The sequence below is a fragment of the Loxodonta africana genome, chromosome 3 (assembly GCF_030014295.1).
Source record: "Loxodonta africana isolate mLoxAfr1 chromosome 3, mLoxAfr1.hap2, whole genome shotgun sequence".
Classification (NCBI taxonomy): domain Eukaryota; kingdom Metazoa; phylum Chordata; class Mammalia; order Proboscidea; family Elephantidae; genus Loxodonta; species Loxodonta africana.
The window spans coordinates 195,826,902-195,854,792 of record NC_087344.1 but is presented as its reverse complement, the minus strand read 5'-3'; the positions used below and the strand labels follow the sequence as shown (position 1 = coordinate 195,854,792).

At 41.7% G+C, this 27,891-nt stretch overlaps 1 protein-coding gene across 2 annotated transcripts; it reads left to right on the top strand.

Moving 5' to 3' along the window:
- The first annotated feature begins 369 nt into the window (after positions 1-369).
- CD48 (CD48 molecule) lies at positions 370-27,891 on the top strand. Of its 2 annotated transcripts, none has more exons than XM_064282833.1 (4): positions 370-563; positions 9,963-10,256; positions 20,481-20,744; positions 23,784-23,892. In XM_064282833.1, exons 1-4 carry the CDS (start codon positions 482-484, stop codon positions 23,834-23,836), a joined length of 693 nt encoding a protein of 230 aa, XP_064138903.1. In that variant the 5' UTR covers positions 370-481; the 3' UTR covers positions 23,837-23,892. The 2 variants fall into 2 exon arrangements, with proteins under 2 accessions (XP_064138903.1, XP_023409940.2); XM_023554172.2 differs by lacking the exon at positions 23,784-23,892 and adding an exon at positions 27,133-27,891 and having other exon boundaries at positions 371-563.

The window sequence follows — 27,891 nt, the reverse complement described above, 5'->3', positions numbered from 1 at the left end:
TTCTGTCATGACTTCAGATTGGCTTGGGCCAAAAATCCCCGGCAGGCTTCTGGGGGAGCACGTGCTACATCTTGGCCCCTGGATTAGTCAGAGTGATACTTGCCTGGGAAACCAAAAGCTGATGTCCTTTCTCAGGGGTCCTTAATTTTCTCTGAGCAATGACCCCTCTGAAAATCCAACAGAAACTATGGATTCTTTCCCCAGAAAACTGTACCTATGTGCCTTCAAACAAAATTGTTCGTTCAGCTTCTGTGGTGCTCTTAGCAATTTAAGATCCAGATGAAATGAGCTTCCTGTTCTACAGGGTTTCCTGTTTCTGGTACCCAGGCCCCACCCACCAAGAGCTTTGAGTGAAGAAACAAGGTCAGTGGGTGTTTCCTCTAACCCTGGATCGTGAGTTCTAGAGCACTAGAGGCCCGGGCTCCTTTTCAGCCTGACTCTTGGCTGTCTCCAGCGTTCCTGGGACGCTCTGGAAAGCAGCATGTGCTCCAGAGGGCAGGAGTGGTATCTGGCCCTGCAACTGCTACTGCTTCCTCAACTATTCCTCATAACCAGCTTTCAAGGTACTTTCCACAAATTGTCTGCTGTGATGGTGACTGAAGGCACTCTCAAATGGAAAGGGGAGGTGGGATGTGGCTCAACCCTGGGTGTGGGGTCTGGTCTCCAGGCAGCAGGTAATCCCATCGTAGTAGCATGGCTGCGGTGAGGGTGAGGAACCTTCCTTAGCCTCAAAGGATTGGGTGTTGTCTCTTTTCTCACGGGAACATGACATAAACATAACCCTGGGGAGAAGGGGAAATCACCAAACTCAAACCAAACCCATTGCCATCGAGTTGATTCCGATTTTTAGCGGCCCGGTAGGACAGAGTAGAACTGCTCCGTAGGGTTTCCAAGGCTGTCTTTTTTTTATATCTTTACAGAAGCAGACTGCCACATCTTTCTCCTGCAGAGCAGCTGGTGGGTCAGACCTTTTGATTAGCAGTCTAGCGCTTAACCACTGCTCCACTGGGGCTCCTTGAAGGGGAAGTAGATCTCCCTATTTAGTCCTATGGCTGGTAGTTTGTGAACTTGTGGGGAAGTTTTTTTGGTTTTGTTTTTTTACATTTTAAACAGAGAGGAAGCTCCGCACTGATGGCTGCCACATTATTTATGCTCAGACTCAAAAAAAAAAAAATTCTTTTTTTTTTCTTTTCACTGTGCTCCCTTAGACATTGGAGACATTCTCCTCTGTCTATGCAAGCAGTCATGTCCAAAGTCAAGGTAAATAATGTTATCTCATTGTTCCAAAGATAGATCAAAACCACAGGAAAGGAAATTGGAAAAGATTTCCCTCTAGGCATGGGCTTCTGAATGAGGGCCTCAGGAGAGGCCTGAGGTGCCTGGGTAGCAAAGAAACCCAGAAACATTTGATTATTAGGAGTGAATCTGTACTCCCCTGCCAATGCTTTTTTCTGGCTCCCCTCATGTGCCCAGGGACTGAGCTAACTTTCATTTCTCTGCTACAGCCACCCAACTCTCTTTTCCCATTCAATACTGTTGTCCTAGGCCAGCTGAGAAAAGAGAGTTAAGCTTTTGCTTCTCTGACTATTCCCTCAAATAATAGAACAGACCAAAACAAAAAACCCAATTGCCATTGAATTGATTTTGACTCGTGATGGCCCCAGGTGCGTCGGGGTAGAATTGTGCTCCATTAGGTTTTCAATGGCTGATTTTTTAGAAGTAGACCACAAGGCCAACCTTCCGAGGTGCCTCTTGGTAGACTTGAACCTCCAACCTTTTGGTTAGCAGCTGAGTGTGTTAAACCATTTGCACCACCCAGGGAATCCCCCAGATAAATACCCAGGTCTTTTACGTAGAGAGCTGAAATGCTAGCTGATCCACAACTGATGGGGTTGGTACAGGACTGGGCAGTGTTTTGTTCTACTGGGCGTGACGTTACCCTGAATCAAAGGCCAAGTCAACAGCAGCTAACAACAACAATGCTAACCACAAAAACCTGTAACTCGCTGACATGCAGTCAATTCCGACTCACAGTGACCCTATAGGACAGAGTAGGACTGCCCCATAGGGTTTCCAAGAAGTAGCTGGTAGATTCAAACTGCTGACCTTTTGGTTAGCAGCCAAGCTCTTAACCACCGTACCGCCAGGATTCCATGCTAACCACTGTAAGGCATCGTCAGAGTAAAAATGAGCAAACATAGGAATGTTACACAGCATCATAACATTATGACAGGATATAACTTTAGAGAGATGAGATAGTGATGCTTGGAGGAAATTCAGCTGGCCCTCACAGAGGGCCTCAGCGGGTGGCAATACTTTAGGTCTGGTTCATGACTGTGAATCTAGAGACACCATCAGGGCACTTGGAGCTGGATGGCGGTAGGGATGACTCAACTCCCGGACACTGCTATGCCCTTGGGAGTGGGACCCAAAACGAAGTATTAATCCAGCTGCTGGGATTCTCTCTGCCAAGAGAACTGGACCATTTCAGGACTTTCTCTAGATGTGTCTCTGACAGTTGGTCATTCTCTGACTTCTCTTTTTCTAGGCTTAATCCTGATCATTTCTTCTCCTTTGGTTAAAACATGCAGACAATAGACACATGATTACACGATTATGTTATCCTTTGAATGGATAACATTTATTTTGATTGGGTTGGCATCATCCATTTCTATAACTTAGGTTAATAAAATGCAAATGAAGCATTTACTGTGTGTTAGACATTGTGTTAGACATCTTATATGCCATCTAAATATATGTTTATATGTTATTTAATTTTCATAAGAAAATAGTGAAGTGGCTCTTATTACCTGCATTTTTCAGATAAGAAAAATCTCTTATCTTTTAATCTCTTAATCTTATCTCTTGAGAGATTAGGAAATTCTTCTAAGGGCACACAGGTCAAATTCCCAAACTGTTAACGTGATCATGCTTTCCTGAGACTAAGCCCAGGAAAACAAAACCAAAACAACTAGATGGAGGTCCATGTGTCTAAATCTCTTCTTCATAGATCTATAGGTAGTCATAATTTTACCCCTGTTAACCATAGCTCAGCTAAACCAAACTTTGCTGTTTGCCTTGAAACAGGCACCTCTCTCTTACCTCTGAGCTTCCATGCATGCCTTTCCTTCTGCCTGGGATTCCCTGCATCCTTCCCTCCCCTTGCCTCTCCTTTAGGCTTCCATTGTCATGTGATTTCCTCCTGGAAACTGCAGGTTCCAGATTAAGATTGATAAATTGCTTGTTTAATTGTCTGCTTCCTTGGCCTCCATGAGGACAGGGACCATGCCCAGTGTTGCACTGCTGAACCTAGCAGTCCCTGTGACATAGGAGGTGCTCAATAAATAAATGAGTGAATGACTTCAAAGAACTTCCTTTTGGGCTATACCTTCAGCTCTTCCTTGGGATATAGTCGTTCTCTCCTCTGTAGGAAGGGGTGCTTCTGTGGAAAAGTGTGGGAAGCACTCTTAGCCCTTCTCTTTTATCTCTTCTAGGTTTGATTGTTCTAGGCTCTCTGGTTTCGGGGCAATGACTCAGGGCACTCCCTACCACTAGGTGCCTTCCCCGTCCTCCACAGTACTTAGCAGGGTGCTTGGAAATAGTTTTTTTGGGGGTGAGGGGGGGAACCTGAAGACCTACATTCTACCTGGGTTTCATGCCATAGGACTTTCTGTAAATCGTATAAGCTCCCTTTACCTCAGCTTCCTCAGATCTATAATGGGAATAATATGCTTCTTCCAGCAGTTGCCATTAAGATCAAATGAAACAAAGAATGTGAAATTGCTTTGCAGATTGTGGCACACACAATCTGAGACAGAAAAGAGCCTGGGAAGAGCACAGGTTAATTCCATAGCTCTTTCCCAAGCCCCAGACCTGCATTTCTAACTGTCTAAGGAGTCCTTAAAAAAAAAAAAAAAAAGTGGTGCAGTGGTTAGGCGTCTGGCTGCTAACCACAAGGTCAGCGGTTTGAACCCACCAGCTTCTCCTTGGGAAAAAGATGTGGCAGTCTGCTTCTGTAAATATTTGCAGTCGTGGAAACCTTATGGGGCAGTTCTGCCCTGTCATATAGGATCACCGTGAGTCGGAATTGGCCTCGAGTTTTTTCTGGAGGGGGAAAAGAGTTAGACCCTCCTCTAGGTTCCAAAACACATGTCCAAAATTAGCTCATCATCTTTTACCATGTAACAAACCACCACGACACCATTGCTTAAATGATAACAATCATTTATTTTGACCAAGTATCTAGGCGTGGACTGGGCTCAGTACTTCCTGCTTGAGATCTGTCGTGTGCTTTTAATCAGTTCACGGCGGGGCCTGGGGTCAGCTTAAAGGCTTCTTCACTCACATGTCTGGCGCTTGGGCTGGGGAAGCTGCAAACAGCTGGGATTCCTCAGTTTTCTCTCTCCTCCTCCTCCCTCTCTCTATTTCTATCTTTATCTGTCTCTACACGCTGGTCTCAAGGTAGCTGGGCTTTTTCCATGGTGGGTGAAACCTCCCAGAGTGAGAGTACAAGAGAAACAGGCAGATGCTGCCTGGCCTTTTCTAACCTAGCTCTGGGAGTCACACAACATCGCTTTGGCTGCACTCTATTCACCGAGGCAGTCATCAAGGCCTACCCACATTTACGGAGAGCGAATATAGACTCTACCTCTTGATTATTTTTTTTTTTTTTCTTGATAGCAGGAGTGTCAAACTTTCTCCAGACATTTAAAAATAATTACTATAAACCTCTCTCCCCTCAAACCTACTGTTTCTCCTCCTTCTCTGTCTCAATAAGTGGCATCTCCATTTGTCCGATTGCTTAAGCCAGAGTCCCAGGAGTCATCCTTGATAGCTTTCTTTCTCTTGCCTCTCATATCCAAGGAATAAGTTCTCTCAATTTACCTTCAAAAATATCTCTCGAATATATCTAATTCCATCCACCCCTACTGCCACAATCCTAGATCAAGCCACCATTTTGTCTTAGCCCATTACAATAGTCTCCTTTCTTAACTGCTGTTTTTATTCCATTCTTCCCTATCTGCTCTGTTCTCTGCACTGCCATCGGAATAAATTTTCTAAGATGGTTATCTGTTTCTTTCACTCCTCTGCTAAAAACTCTTCCAAGGTTGCTATAGTAAATGAGAGTGAGCAACAGAAGCTCTGAAGATGAAGTTCAAATTTCATAATATGGCTATTTCCTGACCTCCCCTAGTCTATGTCATAATTGACTGAACTTTTACTTCCTTGAATAAATTTTGCTATTTTTGGTCTCTGGGAGTTTGGTGCTATTTTTTTTTCTTTTTCCTTCTGCTTGGAACCCTTGTTACTCCCAGTCCCCATCTTTCCTGGATAATCCCTACATAAACTTTTGGGTCTTAGCTTAGACCACACTTTCTATGGAAGCCATTCCTGAACCCCAAGTTCAGGCGATGTGTGCCTTCTTCTATGTCCCCTCTGCATCCCATACTTTCCCTATCCTAACACTTATCATCAATAGTGGAATTGTCTGATTAATTGTCTATATCCACTGAACTGGAAGGTCCTTTAGAGAAGAAACTATATCTATCCGATTCATCAGTGTATGCACTGGTGCCTCACACAGGGCCTAACACACAGTAAGTGTTCACTAAACATTTATTAGATGAATCAATAAGTAAATAAATTGATGTATGTATGTATAGATGGATGGACGGATGGACAGACGGACGGATGGATGGAAATATGAGACATGGTGTCAGCCATGCTGGGCCTCAGAGTAGCCTTCTTTGTCCTGTTAAATTCTTTCTCCCATTTCCCACAGTGGCTATTTTGAACCTTCACCCTTATTCTCAAGGCCTCTTACCTCAGTCTTCTACTCTCTCAACAAAGAACTTGTCTCCTACTTCACAGAAGAACCGGGGACCAGAGATTGCCAGGCAAGAAGCCCCTCAAGTTACTGCTCACCATCTGCATGTTATAAACTTCTGTACAACACCAACTGTCTTTTCCTCCTCTTCTCCCTCAGAGGCTGTGATATCCTCCATCCCAGCCAAGACCCATGCCTTCACCTCTACTCTGAGTCCCCAGCAGCCCAGTCCCAAAATCAGTCATTTGCCTTCTCTCCCTTGTTTCCAACTTCTCCACCTCCACTGGCTCCTTCCCTTAGCCTATCGATAGCTTAAGTCTTTTCCCTTCTTAAATAAAACCAGAAACAAAATGAAACTTTCTTTATCTTTTATGCCCCTTTACATATTACCCTATCATTCTCACTCGCACTTAAGTTTATTAAAATCATAGTTTATTTTTGGTGTCTTCTCTTCCTCACCTTCTATTTAGTCCTTGGCCCACTGTGATCTGGCCCACTAAAGCCACTATAGTTTCCATTTCAGAAAATGTCACCCTGTTCATCTTGTCACCCAAAACAAAAATCTGGGGTCTTCATATCTATTGCCAAATTACTTCCTAAAAGAGATTGTACAGACTTGTTAAACATAGAATGCCCATCAATGAGCTCCAGGCAACTTCACAGCAATGTCCCTAAAACTTTCCTTCTTTTCTTGGATTTAGAGTAGTCAGAACTTCCTCTTTAGAACCTCTTTCTCTTCTCTGGGTATACCCCTTGGTATGAAAGCGTGACTTCCTTTGACCTGGAATCTTTTTTTCCTGTTAATTCTGCTTTTCTAAGAACAAGAAACATGAGTGGGTGCGGGCAGGATATGTTCTTTTTCTGTTATAAACTACAGATAACACGGCTACTCTATCCTAAGCATCCAGACACATTACCAACTACTTCTTTCTGTTAGACTGAAACCAAAATCGTAGCTTTCTATAAGGTTACCTTCCAAAAGGCGGAACTGCTAGGAATGTAAGTCAAGATTTTATAAATATGGCTTAAAAGTTGAAAAAATACACAAATATATATAAGAAAAAGTCAATCTATATATCTCTCTTTCTGAATTTATTAGAGAATTCTCTGTTGCAGAGGATCCAATGCTTTCCCATTCCCAAATTGTGTTACAATATTTCTGTATCAATTTTGTTGTTAGGTGCTGTCAAGTTGGCTCCAACTCACAGCAACTCTGTGTACAAGAGAAAATGCTGCCCAGTCCTGCACCATTCTTACAATCATTGCTTTGTTTTAGCTCATTGTTGTAGCCACTATGTCAATCCATCTAATTGAGGGTCTTCCTCTTTTTCGCTGACCCTCTATCTTACCAAACATGCTGTTCTTCTCCAGGGACTGGTTCCTCCTGATAACGTATCAAAGTACATGAGTTGAAGTTTTGCCATCCTTGCTTCTAGGGAGCATTCTGGCTGTACTTCTTCCAAGACAGATTCGTTCATTCTTCAATCACAGCAGTCATCTTTTATTCATTTACTCAGGACCCAGTCATAAGACAAGGCCCCACTGGCTCAGTTTCTTGCCCTATTCGGTCTTTTCAAACTGTCCTGTCCATCTCCTGCCCAGAGATTCTCACTCTTTTGAGCCTTTGTGCTATATAGCACCCTATTCCTGAGCCCAACCTGAGCGGCCCTTGTTTGTTTCTCTCCTCCTTTCCTCTTGCCTCTTCAGGCTAAATTATTCTTAAGGAGGAGGACAGAGAAAGAAGCTGAGTGGGCAGTAAAAATATAAAAACTTATTTTTGCTTGGGACGATATCATGGAGAGAAGGTTGGGGACACTTATGTATATATTTTGTCCTTGTTACACACTTATTCATTTACTGAAAATGTATTAAGCACAAAATGTGAGCCAAGTACTATGAGGATTCAAAATGGAGTAAGACATGGTCTTATCCTCTGAGACGCTCACAATCTTAGTGATGGTGCGTCTGCTCCAGTTTCTCACCTTCTCTCAACTTTGGTTTGAAGCTCTTCTGAGCAGGTTGGTGACACACTTGCCAAACATGATCTTATGGTTCTTATAAAGTGGACTCCATTATTGCAAGGGGAGAGCATGCAAATTATAACTGGGTCTGGACCATGATTTGAGTCTAAAATGCTCTGTACTCTTCATTTCTCATTGGACTCATCCTCATCTCTCCTTCCCCAAGGAAGCTTCAGGGACATTTTCTAGTCTAAAATGGTGCTGGGACCTCTCTTACTCTACTGTCACATGTCCTAGACCAGTAACCTGGTTTTGTGCCATCTCCTGTGTGTACTGATGTCTTTCACTTTTAGACCATCAGGTTATACATGAATGCTTACTTAGGAGCTGCTACAAATTGCTAGGCCCCTTCTTCCTCATTCTTCACTCTTTCAAATTCACTTTCATGTCCACAAAATATATTATTAGTCTAGTCCCTATTTTACCATTATTTTGGTACAATAAAATAAGTTCGAAAAGCAATCATTAAGCGTCTCATTAATTTTAGGCATAGTACTAGGTGTTAATGCAGAAAAGAACTTATGGTCTTTATTGAATGACTATTAATCTTCCAGATACTATTCTAAGTACTTGATTTACGTTAACTAATTTAATCTTTACAATAACTTTGAGATAAATTCTATCAACAACCCATTTTATAGATGAAAAAAAAAGACAAAGAGGTTAGACAGCTGATCATATGTGGCAGAGCCAGGATTTGAGCTGAGGTACTGTGATTTTTAGAGCCTATGCTTTTAACCATTATCCTTTGAGCAGGAAAAGGAATAAGACCCATAAGACTCTTTTTTTTTTTGTCCTTGAGAAGCTTACAGTCTAATGATAGAAGTGGGTATTAGACATTAAACAGATCATTTGAATGTAATACGAGGGCAATGCGTAATGATTCTAAAAAGGTAGCCACCCTGGTGGTTGGCTGTGTCTTTTTACTAAGAGATACAGAAGTGGTTAATTGTGGGTTGTGCTATTTTCCAAAGCATATTCTTGAGGCTTTTTGGAGAATTTGCCAAGGATGATCTATGCCAGTGGTTCTCAAGTGGGATGGGAGATACTTTGCCCCCAGGGGACACTTGGCTATGCCTGGAGACATTTTTGAATGTCACACCTGGAGAGATGCTACTGGTATCTAGTGGGTAGAAGCCAGAGATGCTGCTAAACATCCTATAATACACAGGACAACGCTGACAACAAAGAATTGTCCAGCCCAAAATGTCAGTAGTGCAGAGGTTGAAAAAACCTTATCACCCACTTCTAGTAACTCATGTGGAAATAAGTAACAGAATGAGAACAAGTCTGGAATATGTGTCTAGTGATTTTTAAATTCAGGAGGGACTGTCCTGCTAGGCTGCATGCTCCACGAGGCCAGAGACTGTGTCGGCATTGTTCATGGCTCTTACCAGGGCCTTGCACAGTGCCAGACACGTAGTGGTTGTCCAAAACTATTGCCTGGACTGAACTGATTATGTCAGAAGGATGATAAAATATGGACTGAACTGACCAGAAGCACTGTGGAAATGAATGCCTAGGTATGCCTGCGTACATCCCAGGCACATAGTAAGTGCTCAATAAATGTTGAATGGGTAGATGGGTGGTTGGTAGAATGAATGAAGCGGAACTTCAATACCTTGAGGGTACAGGAATTTTTATCTTTTAATGGCTGAAGTTTTTGGAAAGGAGAAATACTGCAGAAAGTAAACAGCTAGGTATGTGTATGATGTTGAAGAATAAGATTTTTTGTGACAGCATATGAAACCAAGTGAAATAGATCACATTCCCTCCTTCCTCTGTCTTTAACTTCTTTCTACTTTTTAAAATATTTTTAGTTCTCTTCCCTCCTCAAAAAAAGTCAACAATCCTCCCTTCATCTTGAACCTTCTAGAGATCATCTTTTTCTTCTCCTTGCCTTAACCAAACCAGGTTTTTTTGGGATCTGAAGTTTATACAATTTGAGGTACTCTCGTAAAGTAAAAGAACAAAACTGCAAATAGGAATAGGAATAAAAATGACTTTAATTAGAAGGGAAAAATAACTCCCAATGAATTAAGAGTTTTAAAAAGAGAAGTACCCAAAGCCCAGGCCACTTGTATTCACTGCTTTCACTCTGATCTGATTGGCAGCTCGTTCACCACATGAGATGATTGTGGTCACTGGCAGCAATGTGAGCCTGCACGTCCCTGAGCCTGGCAGCTACAAAAAATTCACCTGGATTTATGGCACTGACCAGAAGATTGTAGAACAGGATGTGGGCAACAAGCCTGAATACTTTAAACTTGAAGGCAGGGCCCATCTTGATGACCATGGCACGCTGCACATCTATACAGTTCAGGAAAGTGACAGTGGCACCTACATCCTGCAGGTGTTGGATATCACGGGGGTTGAGCGGGAGTGGAAGTTCCTACTGGCGGTGCACAGTGAGTAAGGGGAGCCAAATGGCACCCCCTGGGGCCCTGCATGACTACTGGGAGGCTTGCTGGGGGCCCTGGGGACACCGTCTGGGAGGAGGAGAGTAAAACCTGAGGACAAATTCAATTCATTTCTCCTAGAACTTGTTCCACTTGGGAATGACCTGGGACAGCAGATCCCAAAACTGATAGACCTGGGAGAGCTAAAACTTCTTCTGAAGTTGGTGAGGCTAAGATTTGGAGACAAAGAAAGCAATGCAGATGAATTCTCTCCAGTCCCTTCCTTTTCTCCCATCTATCAATCCAAATCAGTTCTGAGTTCATCTTTTTTAATCTAACAAATATTTATTATACACCATACTAGATCATAAAAGATACAAGGAAATTAAAAATGTAATCTCTAATTGCAAGAAGGAAAGGAGAAGCTCAAGAAGTACAAAAAAGAGTAGCCCTTGATCCTGTCATCCTGTGATCTGAGGTCATCTTAATTATATATCTGAACAAAGATATCATATGATTTGAGAAAAAAGAGAGAAGAGTTAAAGGTTGGATGGAAAGAGGCAAGAGCTATGAAGGAGGTTTTTTTTTTTTTTTTGACCTTTCAAAATGTAAATGTGCAATAAAGTCTTAGGCCTTCACTACTTCCATTCATAGCTCATGCCTGACTAGTGTGTATGGGATAAGGATAGGATATTATACTTGGAGTCAGACAGACCTGGGTTCAGAATTCAGGTCAGTCACTTAATAGCTCTGTGACTTTGGACAAAGATCTTAACATCTCTGCTTATATTAGGTAAGGTTTTTACGATGGCAAGTAACAGAAACCAATTCATTGTAACTTTAGCAAGAAAGGAGAATTTGTTTCAGGGAACTAGAGTTATTTAAAGTAATTCAAGGGGCTTGAAAGAGTCAGGAAGGGCTGAAAGGAAGAAAGAATGGTAACTGGGACTAGTCCAGAGTTCCCAGCTTAAGGAATCCCTGAGGTGTACCTGTGAATTCCTGCCATTTGCATAACTTACCTCCCCAAGCTTAGACTTTTGTATTTCTCAGTTTCAACTCTCAAAACCTGATTGGCCCCTTGGTTCAGATATGTGTACCTTGGAGACATCCCAAGCATTTATAGCCAGAAAGTCCAGGTTATGTAAAGCAGAAACATGGTTCCTAGGGAGGCCTCTCTGGGATTGCAGTGGGCAATTATTAGAGAAGGGGGACTGGGAAGACATCTAAGAGAGGTGTTCACTTCAGAGGCTTGGGTTTCTCATTATATAGTAAGGATAATTATATCTACTTTTAGGGTATTGTGAAGATCCAAGTAGATAATGAAAGTGAAAACATTTTTAAAAATGCTAAAACACGGTACAAATGTACAGTATTGTATATACTCAGGTTCCACCAGCCAGATGGTCCTTCTGTAAGAGGCCAGAGTCCGTCTCTCACTCATTCTTCCTTTCTATTTGGCTGAAAATTCAGAAGGTCCTGGGAGAAGAAAAGATTTAGTCATCTATAGTAGGGTTCTGGTAAATCAGCTCTGGGTGGGGGTGGGGTGGGGGGGAAGCCCTCATTTGTAGCATTTACCAATTTCTGTAGTGTAAGTACTCCCACCAAGGCTGACACCAAGCTACTAATGGTTTCAGACACAGCTTGCAAACTGTCAGAATATTTAAAAGCCATCACAATAAAAGAAAATTACAGGCCAATATCACTTAAGAATATAGATGCAAAAATCCTCAGCAAAATACTAGTGACCAGGATCCAAGAGTATATTAAAAGAGACATACACAATGACCAAGTGGGATTTATTCCAGGAGTGTAAGGTTGGTTAAACATCAGAAAATTGATCAACATAGTACGCCAAATCAATACAACAAAAGAAAAGAACCACGCGATCATTTCTATGGACACAGAAAAGCATTTGATAAAGTCCAACACCCTTTATTGATGAAAACCCTCAAGAAGATTGGAATAGAAGGGAAATTCCTCCATACAATTAGGGGCATATATGAAAAACCAACAGCTAATGCTATACTTAAAGGAGGAAGATTGAGAGCTTTCCCCTGGAATCAGGAATAAGACAAAGCTGTATGCGCTCACCACTTCTATTCAATATTGTATTAGAAGTTCTAGGTACAGAAATAAGACGAGAAAAAGGAATAAAAGGTAACCAGATTGGAAAAGAAGTAAAATTATTTCTGTTCATCGACGACATGATCCTATATATACAGAAAATCACACACAAAAAAATCCACAAGAAAGCTTCTAGAGCTAATGGAGGAATTTAGCACAGTTGCAGGGTACAAGGTCAACAAACAAAAATAAACTGAGTTTCTATACACCAGTAACGTGGGATCTGGAAGGAAAATTAAGGAAATAACTCAATTTACAATAGCATCTAAGAAAATAAAATACAAATTTAACTAGGGATGTGAAAGATTTATACAATGAAAATTATAAAACACTGCTGAAAGAGATTAAAGAAAACTTAAATAAATGGAAAGATGTCTCATGTTCATAGATTGGGAGGCTTAACATGATTAAGATGACAATGCTACCCAAACCAATATACAGATACAACACAATCACAATAAAAATTTTAACGGACTTCTTTACAGAAATGAAAAAACCAATCATCAGTTTTATATGAAATGGCAAGAGGCCCCAAATAGCTTACGCAATGTTGAAGGAGAAGAACAAAGTAGGAGGATTTGCACTTTCTGATTTTAAAACATATTATACAGCAACGATAATCAAAACAGTCTGGTACTGGTATAATGACAGACACATAGACTGAGGGAATAGAATTGAGGATCCGGAAATTAATCCACATATCTGTGGCCAAGTGATTTTTGACATGGGTGCTAAGTCCATCTGATGGGAAAAGAAGAGTCTCTTCATTATATGGTACTGGGAAAATTTGATTTCCATATGAGGAAAAACGAAACAGGATCCATGCCTCACACCATGCACAAAAATGAATTCAAGACGGATTAAGGACCTAAGTGTGAAAACTAAGACCATGAAATTCTTAGAAGAAAATGCAAGGACAAGGCTGTGGGCCTAGCTTTTATTTAATATAATAACAAAAGCACGCAGTAAAAGACAAAATAAATAAATGGGACCTCATAAAAATTAAACACTTTTGTTCATCTAAAGATTTTACCAAAAAACTGAAAAGACAAGCTACTGACAGGGAGAATATCTTCAGAAACCATATATCCAATAAGAATCTAACAACCAAAATGTATATAAAACTTTGACAACTTAACAACAAAAAGACAGATAACCCAATCAAAAAAGTGGGCAAAGGACTTGAATAGGTATTTCACCAAAGAAGACATTCAAATAGCCACCAAAACAAATGAAAAAATACTCAATGTCAGTAGCCATCTGAAACCAAAAAATCTAACCCGTTGTCATCAAGTCGATTCCTACTTGTAGCAATCCTATAGGACAGAGGGTTTCCAAGGAGTGGCTGGTGGATTCGAACTGCCAGTCTTTTGGTCAGCAGCCAATCCTGTAACCACTATGCTACCTGGGATACATCTAGGATGGCTAAAAAGAGCCCTGGTGGTGCAGTTGGCTGCTAACTGAAAGGTCAGTGGTTGGAACCCATCAGCTGCTCTGCAGGAGAAAGATGTGGCAACCTGCTTCCTTAAAGATTACCACCTTGGAAACCCTATGAGGTAGTTCTACTCTGTCCTGTAGGGTCTCTATGAGTTGAAATCAACTCAATGGCAATGGGGAGGATGGCTAAGATAAAAATGCAGAAAGTAACAAATGTTGGCAAGAATGTGGGGAAATTGGAACCGTTATCCATTGTTGGTGTGAATGCAAAATGGTGCAGCCTTTGTGGAAAACAGTGTGGCAGTTCCTCGAAAAACTAAAAATAGAAATACCATATGACCCAATAATTCCACTATTGGAAATATACCCAAGGGACTTGAAAGCAGCGACACAGACACAGGTAAGCTAATGTTCACTGCAGCACTATTCACAATAGCCAACCTAAATGTCCATCAACAGACGAATGGACAAACAACATGTGGTATCTACATGCAATGGAATACTGCTTAACCAGTAGGAAAAATGAAATCTTTAGAAATGCTACAACATGGATAGAGCTTGAAGCCATTATGCGGAATGAAATAAGTCAATCACAAAAGGACAAATATCGTATGGGCTCATTTATATAAAAAGACAAGAAAAGGCAAATGTATAGAGACCACAGTTTATTAGTAATTACCAGGAGTGGGAGAGGGGAGTTATTGCTTAAAAACACTGCTTTTTTTTTTTTTTTTTACGGCGATGTAAAAATCACATTGATTAAGGGTAAGGGCTGCACAGTTAGTGTAATGTAATTACTATTAATGAGTTGTACACCTGTAAAATGCTGAATTAGTAAAAGTTGTGTACTAAATATATTTACAACAACCAAAAAAGAGAGTAGCGCTGAGCATGCTTATGTACAACCAAACACCTCATGGGATTTCGTTCTTTGGTTTGGAGGTTTAGGGTCATAGTTTCACGGGACATCCCAGTTAATATCATGTTTAGTGCTTCTGTTCTACCTCCTGGTTCATCGAATAGTGCCCGGGGTCTTGAAAGCTTACAAGCAGCCAGCCAAGGTACAATTGGTCTCCTAATTGGTCTTCCAGCAACAGAGGAAAGAGAGTCAGGAATGGGAGGAGGAAATGGAATGTGTGGCCAATTGGCTCTATATCAACTGCCTCCTTTGCCATAAGACTAAAAGAACTGGATGGTGCCTCGCTACCATTACCTAACATTTAGATCTAAGATTCTATAGAAAATCCTGACCAAAAGGGGGGAAAGTGCACAATAGAATTTCAAATCCTCATGGAATGCAGAATTTCAGGAACCATGGACGCTGGATGAACCCCTGAAATACTGCCCTAAGATAATCTTTAAACCTTAAACAGAGATCTTTTGAAGTCTTCTTTAAACCAAGAAATGTTGTTGTTGTTAGGTGTTGTCGACTCGGTTCTGACTCATAGCGACCCCATGCACAACAGAACGAACCACTGCCCGGTCCTGCGCCATCCTTAACAATCGTTGTTATGCTTGAGCTCATTGTTGCAGCCACTGTGTCAATCCACCTCGTTCAGGGTCTTCTTCTTTTCCACTGACCCTGTACCCTGCCAAGCATGATGTCCTTCTCCAGGGACTGATCCCTCCTGACAACATGTCCAAAGTATGTCCAAAGTATGCAGTCTCGCCATCCTTGCCTCTAAGGAGCATTCTGGCCGCACTTCTTCCAAGACAGATTTATTTGTTCTTTTGACAGTCAATATTCTTCGCCAACACCACAATTCAAAGGCATCAACTCTTCTTTGGTTTGCCTTATTCATTGTTCAGCTTTCACATGCATATGATGCGATTGAAAATACCATGGCTTAGGTCAGGGGCACCTTAGTCTTCAGGGTGACATCTTTGCTCTTCAACACTTTGAAGAGGTCCTTTCAGCAGATTTACCCAATGCAATGCATCTTTTGATTTCTTGACTGCTGCTTCCATGGCTGTTGATTGTGGATCCAAGCAAAATGAAATCCTTGACAACTTCAGTCTTTTCTCCCTTTATCATGATGTTGCTTATTGGTCCAGTTGTGAGGATTTTTGTTTTCTTTATGTTGAGGTGCAGTCTATACTGAAGCCTGTGGTCTTCGATCTTCATTAGTAAGTGCTTCAAGTCCTCTTCACTTTCAGCAAGCAAGGTTGTGTCATCTGCATAATGCAGGTTGTTAATGAGTCTTCATCTAGTCCTGACACCCTGTTCTGCATATAGTCCAGCTTCTCATATTATTTGCTCAGCATACAGATTGAATAGGTATGGTGAAAGAACACCACCCTGACGCACACCTTTCCTGACTTTAAACCAATCAGTATCCCCTTGTTCTGTCCAAACAACTGGCTCTTGATCTATGTAAAGGTTCCTCATGAGCACAATTAAGTGTTCTGGAATTCCCATTCTTTGCAGTGTTATCCATAGTTTGTTATGATCCACACAGTTGAATGCCTTTGCATAGTCAATAAAACACAGGTAAACATCCTCCTGGTATTCTTTGCTTTCAGCCAGGATCCATCTGACATCAGCAATGATATCCCTGGTTCCACATCCTCTTCTGAAACCTGCCTGAATTTCTGGCAGTTCCCTGTAGATATACTGCTGCAGCCGTTTTTGAATGATCTTCAGGAAAATTTTGCTTGCGTGTGATATTAATGGTATTGTTCTATAATTTCCACATTTGGTTGGATCACCTTTCTTGGGAATAGGCATAAATTTGGATCTCTTCCAGTCAGTTGGCCAGGAAGCTGTCTCCCATATTTCTTGGCATAGACCAGTGAGCACCTCCAGCGCTGCATCTGTTTGTTGAAACATCTCAACTGATATTCCATCAATTCCTGGAGCCTTGTTTTTCACCAATACCTTCAGTGCAGCTTGGACATCTTCCTTCAGTACCATCGGTGCCTGATCATATGCCACCCCTTGAAATGGTTGAATATGATTAATTCTTTTTGGTATAATGACTCTGTGTATTCCTTCCATCTTCTTTTGATGCTTCCTGCGTCATTTAATATTTTCCCCATGGAATCCTTCACTATTGCAACTCGAGTCTTGAATTTTTTCTTCAGTTCTTTCAGCTTGAGAAACACCAAGTGTGTTCTTTCCTTTTGGTTTTCCATTTTCAGCTCTTTGCATGTGTCATTATACTACTTTACTTTGTCTTCTCGTGAGGCCCTTTGAAATCTTCTGTTCAGTTCTTTTACTTCATCAATTCTTCCTTTTGCTTTAGCTGCTCGACACCCAAGAGCAAGTTTCAGAGTCTCCTCTGACATCCATCTTGGTCTTTTCTTTCTTTCCTGTCTTTTCAATGACCTCTTGCTTTCTTCATGGATGATGTGCTTGATGTCATTCCACAATTCGTCCGGTCTTTGGTCACTAGTGTTCGATGAGTCAAATGTATTCTTCAGATGGTCTGTAAATTCAGGTGGGATATACTCAAGGTTATATTTTGGCTCTCATGGACTTGCTCTGATTTTCTTCACTTTCAGCTTGAACTTGCATAGGAGCAATTGATGGTCTGTTCCACAGTCGGCCCCTGGCCTTGTTCTCACTGATAATATTGAGCTTTTCCATTGTCTCTTTCCACAGATGTAGTCGATTTGATTCCTGTGTGTTCCATCTGGCAAGGCCCATGTGTATAGTCACAGTTTATGCTGGTGAAAGGAGGTATTTGCAATGAAGAAGTCGTTGGTCTTGCAAAAATCTATCATTCGATCTCTGGTATTGTTTCTGTCACCAAGGCCATATTTTCCAACTACTGATCCTTCTTCTTTGTTTCCAACTTTCACATTCCAATCACCAGTAATTATCAATGCATCTTGATTGCATGTTCGATCAATTTCAGACTGTAGCAGCTGATAAAAATCTTCTATTTCTTCATCTTTGGCCCTAGTGGTGGTGTGTAAATTTGAATAATAGCCGTATTAACTGGTCTTCCTTGTAGCTGTATGGATATTATCCTATCACTGACAGCATTGTACTTCAGGGTAGATCTTGAAACGTTCTTTTTGACAATGAATGCAACACCATTCCTCTTTGAGTTGTCATTCCCCACATAGTAGACTATATGATTGTCTGATTCAAAATGGCCAGTACCCATCCATTTCAGCTCACTAATGCCTAGGATATGGATGTTTATGTGTTCCATTTCATTTTTGACGATTTCCAATTTTCCTAGAGTCATACTTCGTACATTCCAGGTTTCAATTATGAATGGATGTTTGTAGCTGTTTCTTCTCTCTTTGAGTCGTGCCACATCAGCAAATGAAGGTCCCAAAAGCTTTACTCCATTCACATCATTAAGGTCGACTCTACTTTGAGGAGGCAGCTCTTCCCCAGTCATCTTTTGAGTACCTTCCAACCTGGGGGGCTCATCTTCCAGCACTATATCAGACAATGTTCTGCTGGTATTCATAAGGTTTTCACTGGCTAATGCTTTTCAGAAGTAGACTGCCGGGGCCTTCTTCCTAGTCTGTTTTAGTCTGGAAGCTCAGCTGAAACCTGTCCTCCACGGGTGGCCCTGCTGGTATCTGAATACCGGTGGCATAGCTTCCAGCATCACAGCAACACGCAAGCCCCCACAGTACAACAAACTGACAGACACCAAGAGATAGTTTAGCTTAATTAGTAAAGAATGTTTGCCTTGAGCGTTGTGCTCTTTCAGAGAACCATCAGTATGGGATCATACTGACAATAGCAACTGAAAAGATTAGGTATGAGACTTAGGGACAGTGAGTTTACGTTAACTGGTGAGGAACAATTTAAAATGGGAGGGTGAGAATGGTTCCACAGCTTGAGGAGTGTAATCAATGTCACTGAATTGTACATGTAGAAATTGTTGAATTGGTGTATGTTCTGCTATACATATTCTCAACAACAAAAATAACTTTTAAAATATTGGAATATTTAAAAATCCACAAGTCAGCCTGTCTTCTGCATGCTTTTCCTGAGGGCAAGACCCAGAGGATGGGCTCAGCCTAAGCTCTTCAGATAGCTCTAAGGGGGCATCTTGGAGCTAGACCACCCCAGCTGGCTCAACAAATCCTATTCACAATATGCTCAGTGCTGTGCTATTCACTGTGGAAAATGAAGAAGAGGTGTAAGACTGAAGTTAGAACACAGGAAATGATGAAAGACTATTAAAATTGGTCAATTAAAGCACGCACAGCGAGTTGAGTAATCTGAGAAGGCTTCACAGAGGAGATGGAAGCGAAGCTCAAAAGGCCAGGTTGGTAGGTTTTAATAGCTCCTCTACGTGCTTACAATCCAGAGGCAAGCTCTGATCTGGTAAATTCTCATTTAACCCTATGGGGTCTGAGCCACACTGTTTCTGCAGGGGTTTTACCCAGTGCACTTCAGGAGCAGCCATTGCCTGTCAGTGGAGGCTTGCATGTTGCTGTAATGCTGAATAGGTTTCTGTGGAGCTTCCAGGCTAAGGTGGACTAGAAAGAAAGGCCTGGAGATGTACTTCTGAAAATCAGCCAGTAAAAACCCTATGGATCACAATGGAATTGATTTGCAACAAATCATGGGGATGGTGCAGGACCAGGCAGCATTTGGTCCCCTTGTGCAAGGGGTTGCCATGAGTTGGGGCCAATTCCATGGCAGCTAACTACAACAACAAATGGAAAGATCCCAGAGAATTTCAGGAAAACCCAGCCTTAGCCAAGGAATGACGAGATGCTGAGATTACCTTTCATCCAACCCAGCAACAGAACAACCGTAGTGATAATAATGTAACCTCTAACACATATAAAATACTTGCATTTGGAAAAAAACACTTCCTCATGTACCATGTCATTTTAGCTCACTAACACTGTGAAGCAGAGTCATTTTACAAATGAGGAGAAGGAAGTTCAACGGGCTTAACCACGTTGCCTAATGTCACTCCACCACAGCCAAATCCAGACCCAGGCTGGTCTCACTCCAAAGCTAGCATTTTGTCCTTTCTATCACATGACTGCTTCATCCATCCATCCTTTCATCAGGTACTTATACAATACTTAGTATGTGGTAGGCGCTGTGCCAGACACTGGGATGCCAAAGTTAATGGACAGACAGACACAATACTGTTCATCACTGCTAACAAGTGCTGGGGCTTACGTGAGAGTCTTCTCTGCAGCTCTGCCAGAATCCAGGAGGATGGCACCTCCTCCAGTGGTTGTGCAAAAGGTTTTGCCCCGTGAAGGCCAGTACCTCCCACCCTAGAATCTGAGCCTGAGAGGCTGAGCCAAAGAATCCTTGAAAGACAGAAGGGACAAGATGACAACCGTGGGCCATTGCTAGAGAAGGGCCTTGATCATCTCAGACAGTAGGGATACCATGTCCGACTCCAGCCAAGACTCTGCTGCTTTCTCTGTCTCACATATGGTCATAACCCCATTTTGTTGTTGGGTACATGTAATTGACTCTGAGTCCCCCTCCTGGATTCAGCTTAGCTTCACCTCCAAGTGTTTAGCTCTTGTCTGAAGCTTCCTGAGGCTAAAGCTGCTCACTGGCTCCCTCTGTAGGGGCCTCTTCTTCATGACTCTCTGATTCCCCTTATGGGCACTCAAGGGGCCTCCCCAGCTCCCTTTGCTGGCTTAACCCTTTGACTTAAAATCCTCATAAATCCATAAACCCATTGCTTAATCTTATAACATCCTTTCCATTTTCAGACCCTGTATCCCAGCCAGACATAAATATTAAGAAGGAAAAGGAAGTGAACAACACCTGTTATCTGCAACTATTATGTGAGACCCCGGACAAGCCTGTAAGCTACACTTGGTATGAGGACTCAAGGCCCATTCAACAAAAACCTCAGAATGGTGTGATTGTAATCACCCATAAGCGAGATCGCTCCAAGTTTTATACCTGCCAAGTCAACAATACTGTGAGCAGCAATAATAAGACAATCGAAGTGGCTACATCCTGTACTCTGGGTAAGAACGGTTCCTAAGGGATCTGGGGAAATGAGGTGGGCAAAGGGTAATTAGTTTTCTCCTGAACGAAGAAGGATGTGGGGATTCTACTCAGTCTTCTGGAACACAACTTGGTAGAGAATCACAAAGGCATTTGTAAACTTGGGAGACTTGGTTCCTACTTTCATTTCTGCCACCACCTCTCAGCAAGCTCACCTCACCTTTGTGGATCTGTATGCTGTTTTGGAAAAGGTGGTTGGCTTTGGATCTCTAATAGCCCTCCCAGCTCTAACAAGGCATGGTCCTAAAATCTAAGTCCATGGTAGCTGTAGGAGAGTCTGAACCATCAGGGTGAGCAGGAAGAAAAAGAACCAGTGGCTGGGTGAGTTCAGGAAGACAACCCAGATATTTTGAGCAGGACAGAGGGGTTCCTGGTGGGCAGTCTAAATCAGCAAAGGAAAAAAGGTCCAAGTAGATGAGCATGAGCAAGGCTAATGAACAGGAGCGAGAGCCTTATTCTGGGGTGGAGACTCCCTGCTCCTGCCCAGGTTTACGCTCCTGGGTAAGTTTAGAATGACAAACTCTCGGTTTTATATATCATATTCATCTGTGTCTCTTGGGAGGATCCACTCACCTGAGCGTCACTCCTGGCTCTAGACCTTGCCTGTTATTGTTGTTAGGTGCTGTTGAGTCAGCTCTGACTCATAGTGACCCTATGCACAACAGAACGAAACATGACCCAGTCCTGTGCCATCCTCACATTTGTTATTATGCTTGAGCCACTATGTCAATCCATCTCATTGAGGGCCCTCTTCTTTTTCACTTGCCCTCTACTTTTCCAAGCATTATGTCCTTCTCCAAGGACTGGTCCCTCCTGAGAAAATGTCCAAATTATGTGAGACAAAAAGTCTCGCCATCCTAGCTTCTAAGGAGCACTCTGGCTGTACTTCTTCCAAGGCAAACTTGTTCATTCTTCTCACAGTCCATGGTATGTTCAATATTCTTTGCCAACACCACAATTCAAAGGTATCAATTCTTCTTCAGCCTTCCTTATTCATTGCCCAGCTTTTACACACATATCAGGAGATTAAAAATATCATGGCTTAATTTTTTTTTTTTTTTTTTTTGGGTTAGGTGCACCTTGGTCCTCAAAGTGACATCTTTGCTTTTTAACACTTTAAAGAGGCCTTTTGCAGCAGATTTGTCCAGTACACTACGTTGTTTGATTTCTTGACTGCTGCTTCCGTGGGTATTGATTGTGGATCCAAGTAAAATGATATCCTTGACAAGTTCAATATTTTCTCTGGTTACCGTGATGTTGCTTATTGGTCCAGTTGTGAAAATTTTTGTTTTCTTTATGTCGATGTGTAATCCATACTGAAGGCTGTGATCTTTGATCTTCATCAGTAAGTGTTTCAAGTCCTCTTCACTTTCATCAAGCAAGGTGTGTCATCTGCATGTCGCAGGTTGTTAATGAGTCTTCCTCTGAAACGGATGCCTTGTTCTTCTTCATATAGTCCAGATTCTCTGACTTTTTTGCTCAGCATACAGATTGAATAGGTATGGTGAAAGGATTCAACCCTGACACACACCTTTCCTGAGTTTAAACCTCTCACTATCCTCTTGTTCTGTTCAAACATCTATCTCTTGGTCTATGTACAGGTTCCTTATGACCACAATTAAGTGTTCTGGAATTCTCATTCTTCACAACATTATCCAGAATTTGTTATGATCCACAAAGTCAAATGCCTTTGCATAGTCAATAAAACACAGGTAAACATCTTTCTGGTATTCTCTGCTTTCAGCCAAGATCCATCTGACATCAGCCATGATATCCCTGGTTCCACATTCTCTTCTGAATCCGGCTTGAATTTGTGGCAGTTCCCCATCGATGTACTTACTGCTGCAACTGCGTTTGAATGATCCTCAGCAAAATTTTACTTGTGGGTGATGTTACTGATATTCTTCGATGATTTCCCCATTCTGTTGGATTACCTTTTTTTTGGAACGGGCGGAAATATGGGCCTCTTCCGGTTGGCCAGATTTCTTCCACATTTCTGGCATAGATGAGTGAGCACTTCCAGCATTGCATGCGTTTGTTAAAACGTCTCAATTGGTATTGCTTCAATTCCTGCAGCTGTGTTTTTTGCCAGTACCTTAAGTGCCGCTTAGACTTTTTCCTTCAATACCATCAGTTCCTGATCATATGGTACCTCCTGAAATGACTGAACATCGACCAATTCTTTTTGGCACAGTGACTTGTGTATTCCTTCCATCTTCTTTTGTTGCTTCCAGTGTCGTTCAAGTTTTTGCCCATACCAAAAAAAAAAAAAAAAAAACACACACCAAACCATTGCCATCAAGTCGATTCTGTTTTTTTTTATAGGACAGAGTAGAACTGCCCCCACAGAGTTTCCGAGGAGCACCTGGTGGATTCCAACTGCCAGCCCTTTGGTTAATAGCTGTTGCACTTAACCACTATGCCACCAGGGTTTGCCAATAGCATCCTTCAAAATTGCAACTTGAAGCTTGAATTTTTTCTTCAGTTCTTTAGACTGAGAAATGCAAAGCATTTTCTTCCCTTTTGGTTTTCTAACTCCAGATCTTCACACATTTCATTATAATACTTTGTCTTCTCTAGCCACCCTTTGAAATTTTCTGTTCAGCAATTCTGCTTCATCATTTCTTCCATTCCCTTTAGCTTCTCTATGTTCAAGATAAAGTTTCAGAGTCTCTTTTGACTTCTGTTTTGGTCTTTTCTTTCTTTTTGTATCTTTTTAATAATCTTTTGCTTTCTTCATGTATGATGTTCTTGATATCATTCCACAGTTTGTCTGGTCTTCAGTCATTAGTGTTCAGTGCATCAAATCTTCTCTTGAGATGGTCTCTAAATTCAGGTGGGATACACTCAAGGCCATACTTTGGCTCTCATGGATTTGTTTTAATTTTTTCAGCTTCAACTTGAACTTCCATATGAGCAATTGATGGTCTGTTACGAAGTTGGTCCCTGGCTTTGTTCTGACTGATGAGATTGAGCTTCTCCATCATCTCTTTCCACAGATGTAGTCAATTTGATTCCTGTGTATTCCCTCTGGCAAGATCCATGTGTATAGTTGCTGTTTATGTTGTTGAAAAAGGTATTTGCAATGAAGAAGTTGTTGGTCTTGCTAAATTCTATCCTGAAAACTTCATTGTCATTTCTAATGCCAAGGTAATATTTTCCAACTACCGATCCTTCTTCTTTGTCTCCAACTTCTGCATTCTAATCATCAGTAATTATCCATGCATCTTGATTGTATGTTTGATCAATTTCAGACTTCAGAAGTTTGTAAAAATCTTCAGTTTTCTCATCTTTGGCATTAGCGGTTAGCGGGTAAATTTGAGTAATAGTTGTATTAGCTGGCCTTCCCTGTAAGTGTATGAATATTATCCTATCACTGACAGCACTGTACTTCAGGATAGATCCTGAAACGTTCTTTTTGAGGATGAATGTGATGCCATTCCTCTTTAATTTGTTGTTCCTGGCATAGTAGACCATATGATTATCTGATTGAATATCAGTGCATTTCAGTGCACTAATGCCTAGGATAATGATCTTTATGCATTCCATTTCATTTTTGATGATTCCCAATTTTCCTAGATTCATATTTGTACATTCCAAATTCTGGTTATTAATGGATGTTTGCAGCTGTTTCTTCTCATTTTGAGTCATATCACATCAGCAAATGAAGGCCCGGAAAGCTTTACTCCATCCACGTCATTAAGGTCTTTGAAGAGGCAGCTCTTCCCCAGTCGTATTTTGAGTGCCTTCCAACATGAGGGGCTTATCTCCTGGCACTATATCAGACAATGTTCCGCTCCTATTCATAAGGTTTTCATTGGCCAATTTTTTCAGAAATACACTGCTCAGTCCTTCTTCCTACTCTGTCTTAGTCTGGAAGCTTCGCTGAAACCTGTCCACCATGGATGACTCTGCTGATATTTGAAATACTGGTGGTATAGCTTCCAGCATCATATCAACAAGCAAGCCACCACAGTACTACAAACTGACAAACAAGTGGTGGAGATCATGCCTATATTGTGCTATAATGGAGTAGCTAAGATCATAGGTTTTTAAAATTTTTTATTGTGTTTTAGGTGAAAGTTTACAGCACAAATTAGTTTCTCATTCAAAAATTTTATACACAATTTTATGACATTAGTTGCAATCCCTGCAATGTGTCCGCACTCTCCTCCTTTCCCTTTCCACCCTTGGTGCTCAATGTCCATTCACCCAGTTTTCCTGTCCCTTTCTGCCTTCTCGCTTTTGCTTTTGGGCAGGTATTGCCCATTTGGTCTTGTACACTTGATTGAACTAAGAAGCACGTTTCTCACATGTATTATTGTTTGTATCATAGGCCTGTCTAATCTTTTGGCTGAAAGGTGGACTTTAGGAGTGGCTTCAGTTCTGAGTTAGCGGCTGCCTGGGGGCCATAGTCTTGGGGGTTCCTCCAGTCACCGTCAGACCAGTAAGTCTGGTCTTTTTTTCTGAATTTGAATTTTGCTCTACATTTTTCTCCTGCTCTGCCCTGGACCCTTTATTGTGATCACTGTTAGAATGGTCAGTGGTGGTAGCCAGATACCATCTCTTTCTTCTGGGCTCAGGCTGGTGGAGACTGTGGTTCATGTGGTCTATTAGTCCTTTTGTCTAATATTTTCCTTGTGTCTTTGGTTTTCTTCGTTCTCCTTTGCTGTGAACATGCTGGGACCAATAGATGTGTCTTAGATGGCCACTCACAAGCTTTTAGGACCCCAGATGCTACTCACCAAAGTAGGATGTAGAACATTTTCTTCATGAACAATGTTATGCCAACTGACTTAGATGTCCCCTGAGACCATGGTCCACAGCCCTTAGCCGCAGTAACTCAGTCCCTTAAGGTGTTTCTCTGGATGCATATTAGAAGTGTTTATGAAGGATCACAGGTTTTAGAGTCAGTCACACCTGGGGTTAATTCTGGGATTGTCACTTAGTAGAGAGGCAAGTTACTTAACTTTCACAATCCATATTCTTCTTAAGAAAAAGGCAGTATTTCTTATTTCATGGGATTATAAAGAGTATTAGATAAGACAATCCTTGTAACCTACCCAGCACAGTGCCTATCATTTAACAAGTACCCAGTGAATAGTAACTAAATTAGGCTCAGTCCCTTGCATTCTGGAGACACTAGGAGCTTTGGGGACCCCTTAATAAATTTGGGTCGCTATCTCTAGCATTCCAAGTCTTGTACTCCCCACATTTCTGAAGTCACATCACTGAGCCCTGGTGCTCATAGCCTTCCAAAATATCTCATACCTGTGGTGCCAGCATTTGTCTGCCAGACCCTGTCATGTCATCAGGGACCATGCCCCGCGGAGACTGTTCTCTCACGATCCTCCATGACTCAGTCTCCCCTTCCCACCTGTGCTTATTTCTTTGCTTCCGTGTCCACACCTGGACTTTGGAACCTGTATTCTTCTTTATTCTTCTCAGCCAATTGTTCATGCCCCTTTCAGCCTCTCTTACCATGCCACCACAGACCCAGTATGACAGTTAGTTTTGGTGTCTGATCATAAGACCACAATTTGGTTGGAGGGTTCCCATACCACCTTCATGTCAATACCACATTCTGAGATCCACAAGAAGGAAAGGAGGTGACGTCTCATCCACAGAAAGGATGAAAGTAATAACATATCCACTTTTTTTGAAAGGACTAAATCCATATTTAGCCACCCCAAGTCATTCTAGAACAATTCCTAATCTGTCCCCCCATCTTATCACCCATTCCCTTTTTCTTTCTTTCCTTCCTTCCTTCCTTTTTCCCCTCCTTCCCTCTTTTCTTTCTTTCCTCTCTCCTTTCTCTCTTTCTCCCTCCCTTTCTCTCTCCTTGCCTCCCTCCTTTCCTCCCCTTCTTCCTTTTCCTTCCCTCCCTTTCTTCCTTCTGTGCTTCCTTCTTCTAGTCTCCCTTCCAGCCTTGCTTTCCCCTTTCCTTCTATTTGGTATAGATGATTAGAAGTAGTCCTTCTGTCCCTAAAGTCAGCTGTGCATGGCATAATATGGTTATTTGTCTGCACCTGAAGCTATTCCCTGCCTCACTGATGTCCAGTGTAGGACAGTGGTTCTTTCTGAGGCCCACAGACATGCCAGAGTAACCTTCAAACATGGAACCCAGCAAAGCCAATGGTATTTAAGGGATTTTTGCACTCTTTATACTTTACATCTGCAGAGATTTTTCTCATTAGGAAAAGGATGTCCCAGGCACACTTGAACTGGATCCAGGGAGGAAACTCATTCCTCTGTTCTACTACCTTCCAGGCCCATGTCCTTCATACCCCTAACTCCCAACACACTAATCAAGACACCTAAGAATTTGGAATTTTCTTTCTCTTTCAGTTCAATCCTCTGGAGTAACTTGGATTGCAACGTGGCTAGTGGGCATGGTACCTGTTGTTCTTAGCCTCCTACTTACCTAAGAAGAGCTTTTCAAACCCAAGAGTGAAATTTCAAGGCCAAAAAATCTTGCCTTCGTCGACACCCATGCACCAGATCTCTTAACCAGAATGGGAGGCCTGGCTATATGGGTGGGGGAAAGTGTGTTGTTGAAGAATTCATGAAGATTTTCAAATTAACTTTTTTAAAACCACTGTTAATATTTCAGGAGCTCTGGTGGTGCAGTGACCAAGTGCTTGGCTGCTAACCAGAACGTTAGCATTTTGAACCCACGAGCTGATCATGGGAGATAGATGTGGCAGTCTGCTTCTGTAAAGATTTTACATTTTTGGAAAAACCATGCGGCAGTTCTACTCTGTCCTATAGGGTCACTATGAGTCTAAATTAATTTGACAACAAAGTTTTTTTTGTTATTGTTTTATTTAATATTGGAGCCCTGGTGGTGCAGTGGTTAAGAGCTTGGCTGCTAACCAAAAGGTTGGCAGTTTGAATCTATGGGCCACTCCTTGGAAACCCTAAGGTACAGTTCTACTCTGTCTTATACGGTCGCTATGAGTTGGAATCGACAACAATGGATTTTTAGTTGTTTCTCAACACACACTTATAGATATACATGTATTCTTCCCACAAGAAATGTGATCATACTACGCAAATGTTTTCTGAGTTGTTTAAATAAATGTTTGATATCATATTGTAAAAGTT

Coding starts and splice junctions, on each gene's coding strand:
- CD48 (XM_023554172.2), top strand. CDS start 482: ATGTGCTCCAGAGGGCAGGAGTGGTATCTGGCCCTGCAACTGCTACTG. Junction 10,257..20,480: donor GTTCCTACTGGCGGTGCACA/GTGAGTAAGGGG, acceptor TTCCATTTTCAG/ACCCTGTATCCCAGCCAGAC. Junction 20,745..27,132: donor GGCTACATCCTGTACTCTGG/GTAAGAACGGTT, acceptor TTTCTCTTTCAG/TTCAATCCTCTGGAGTAACT.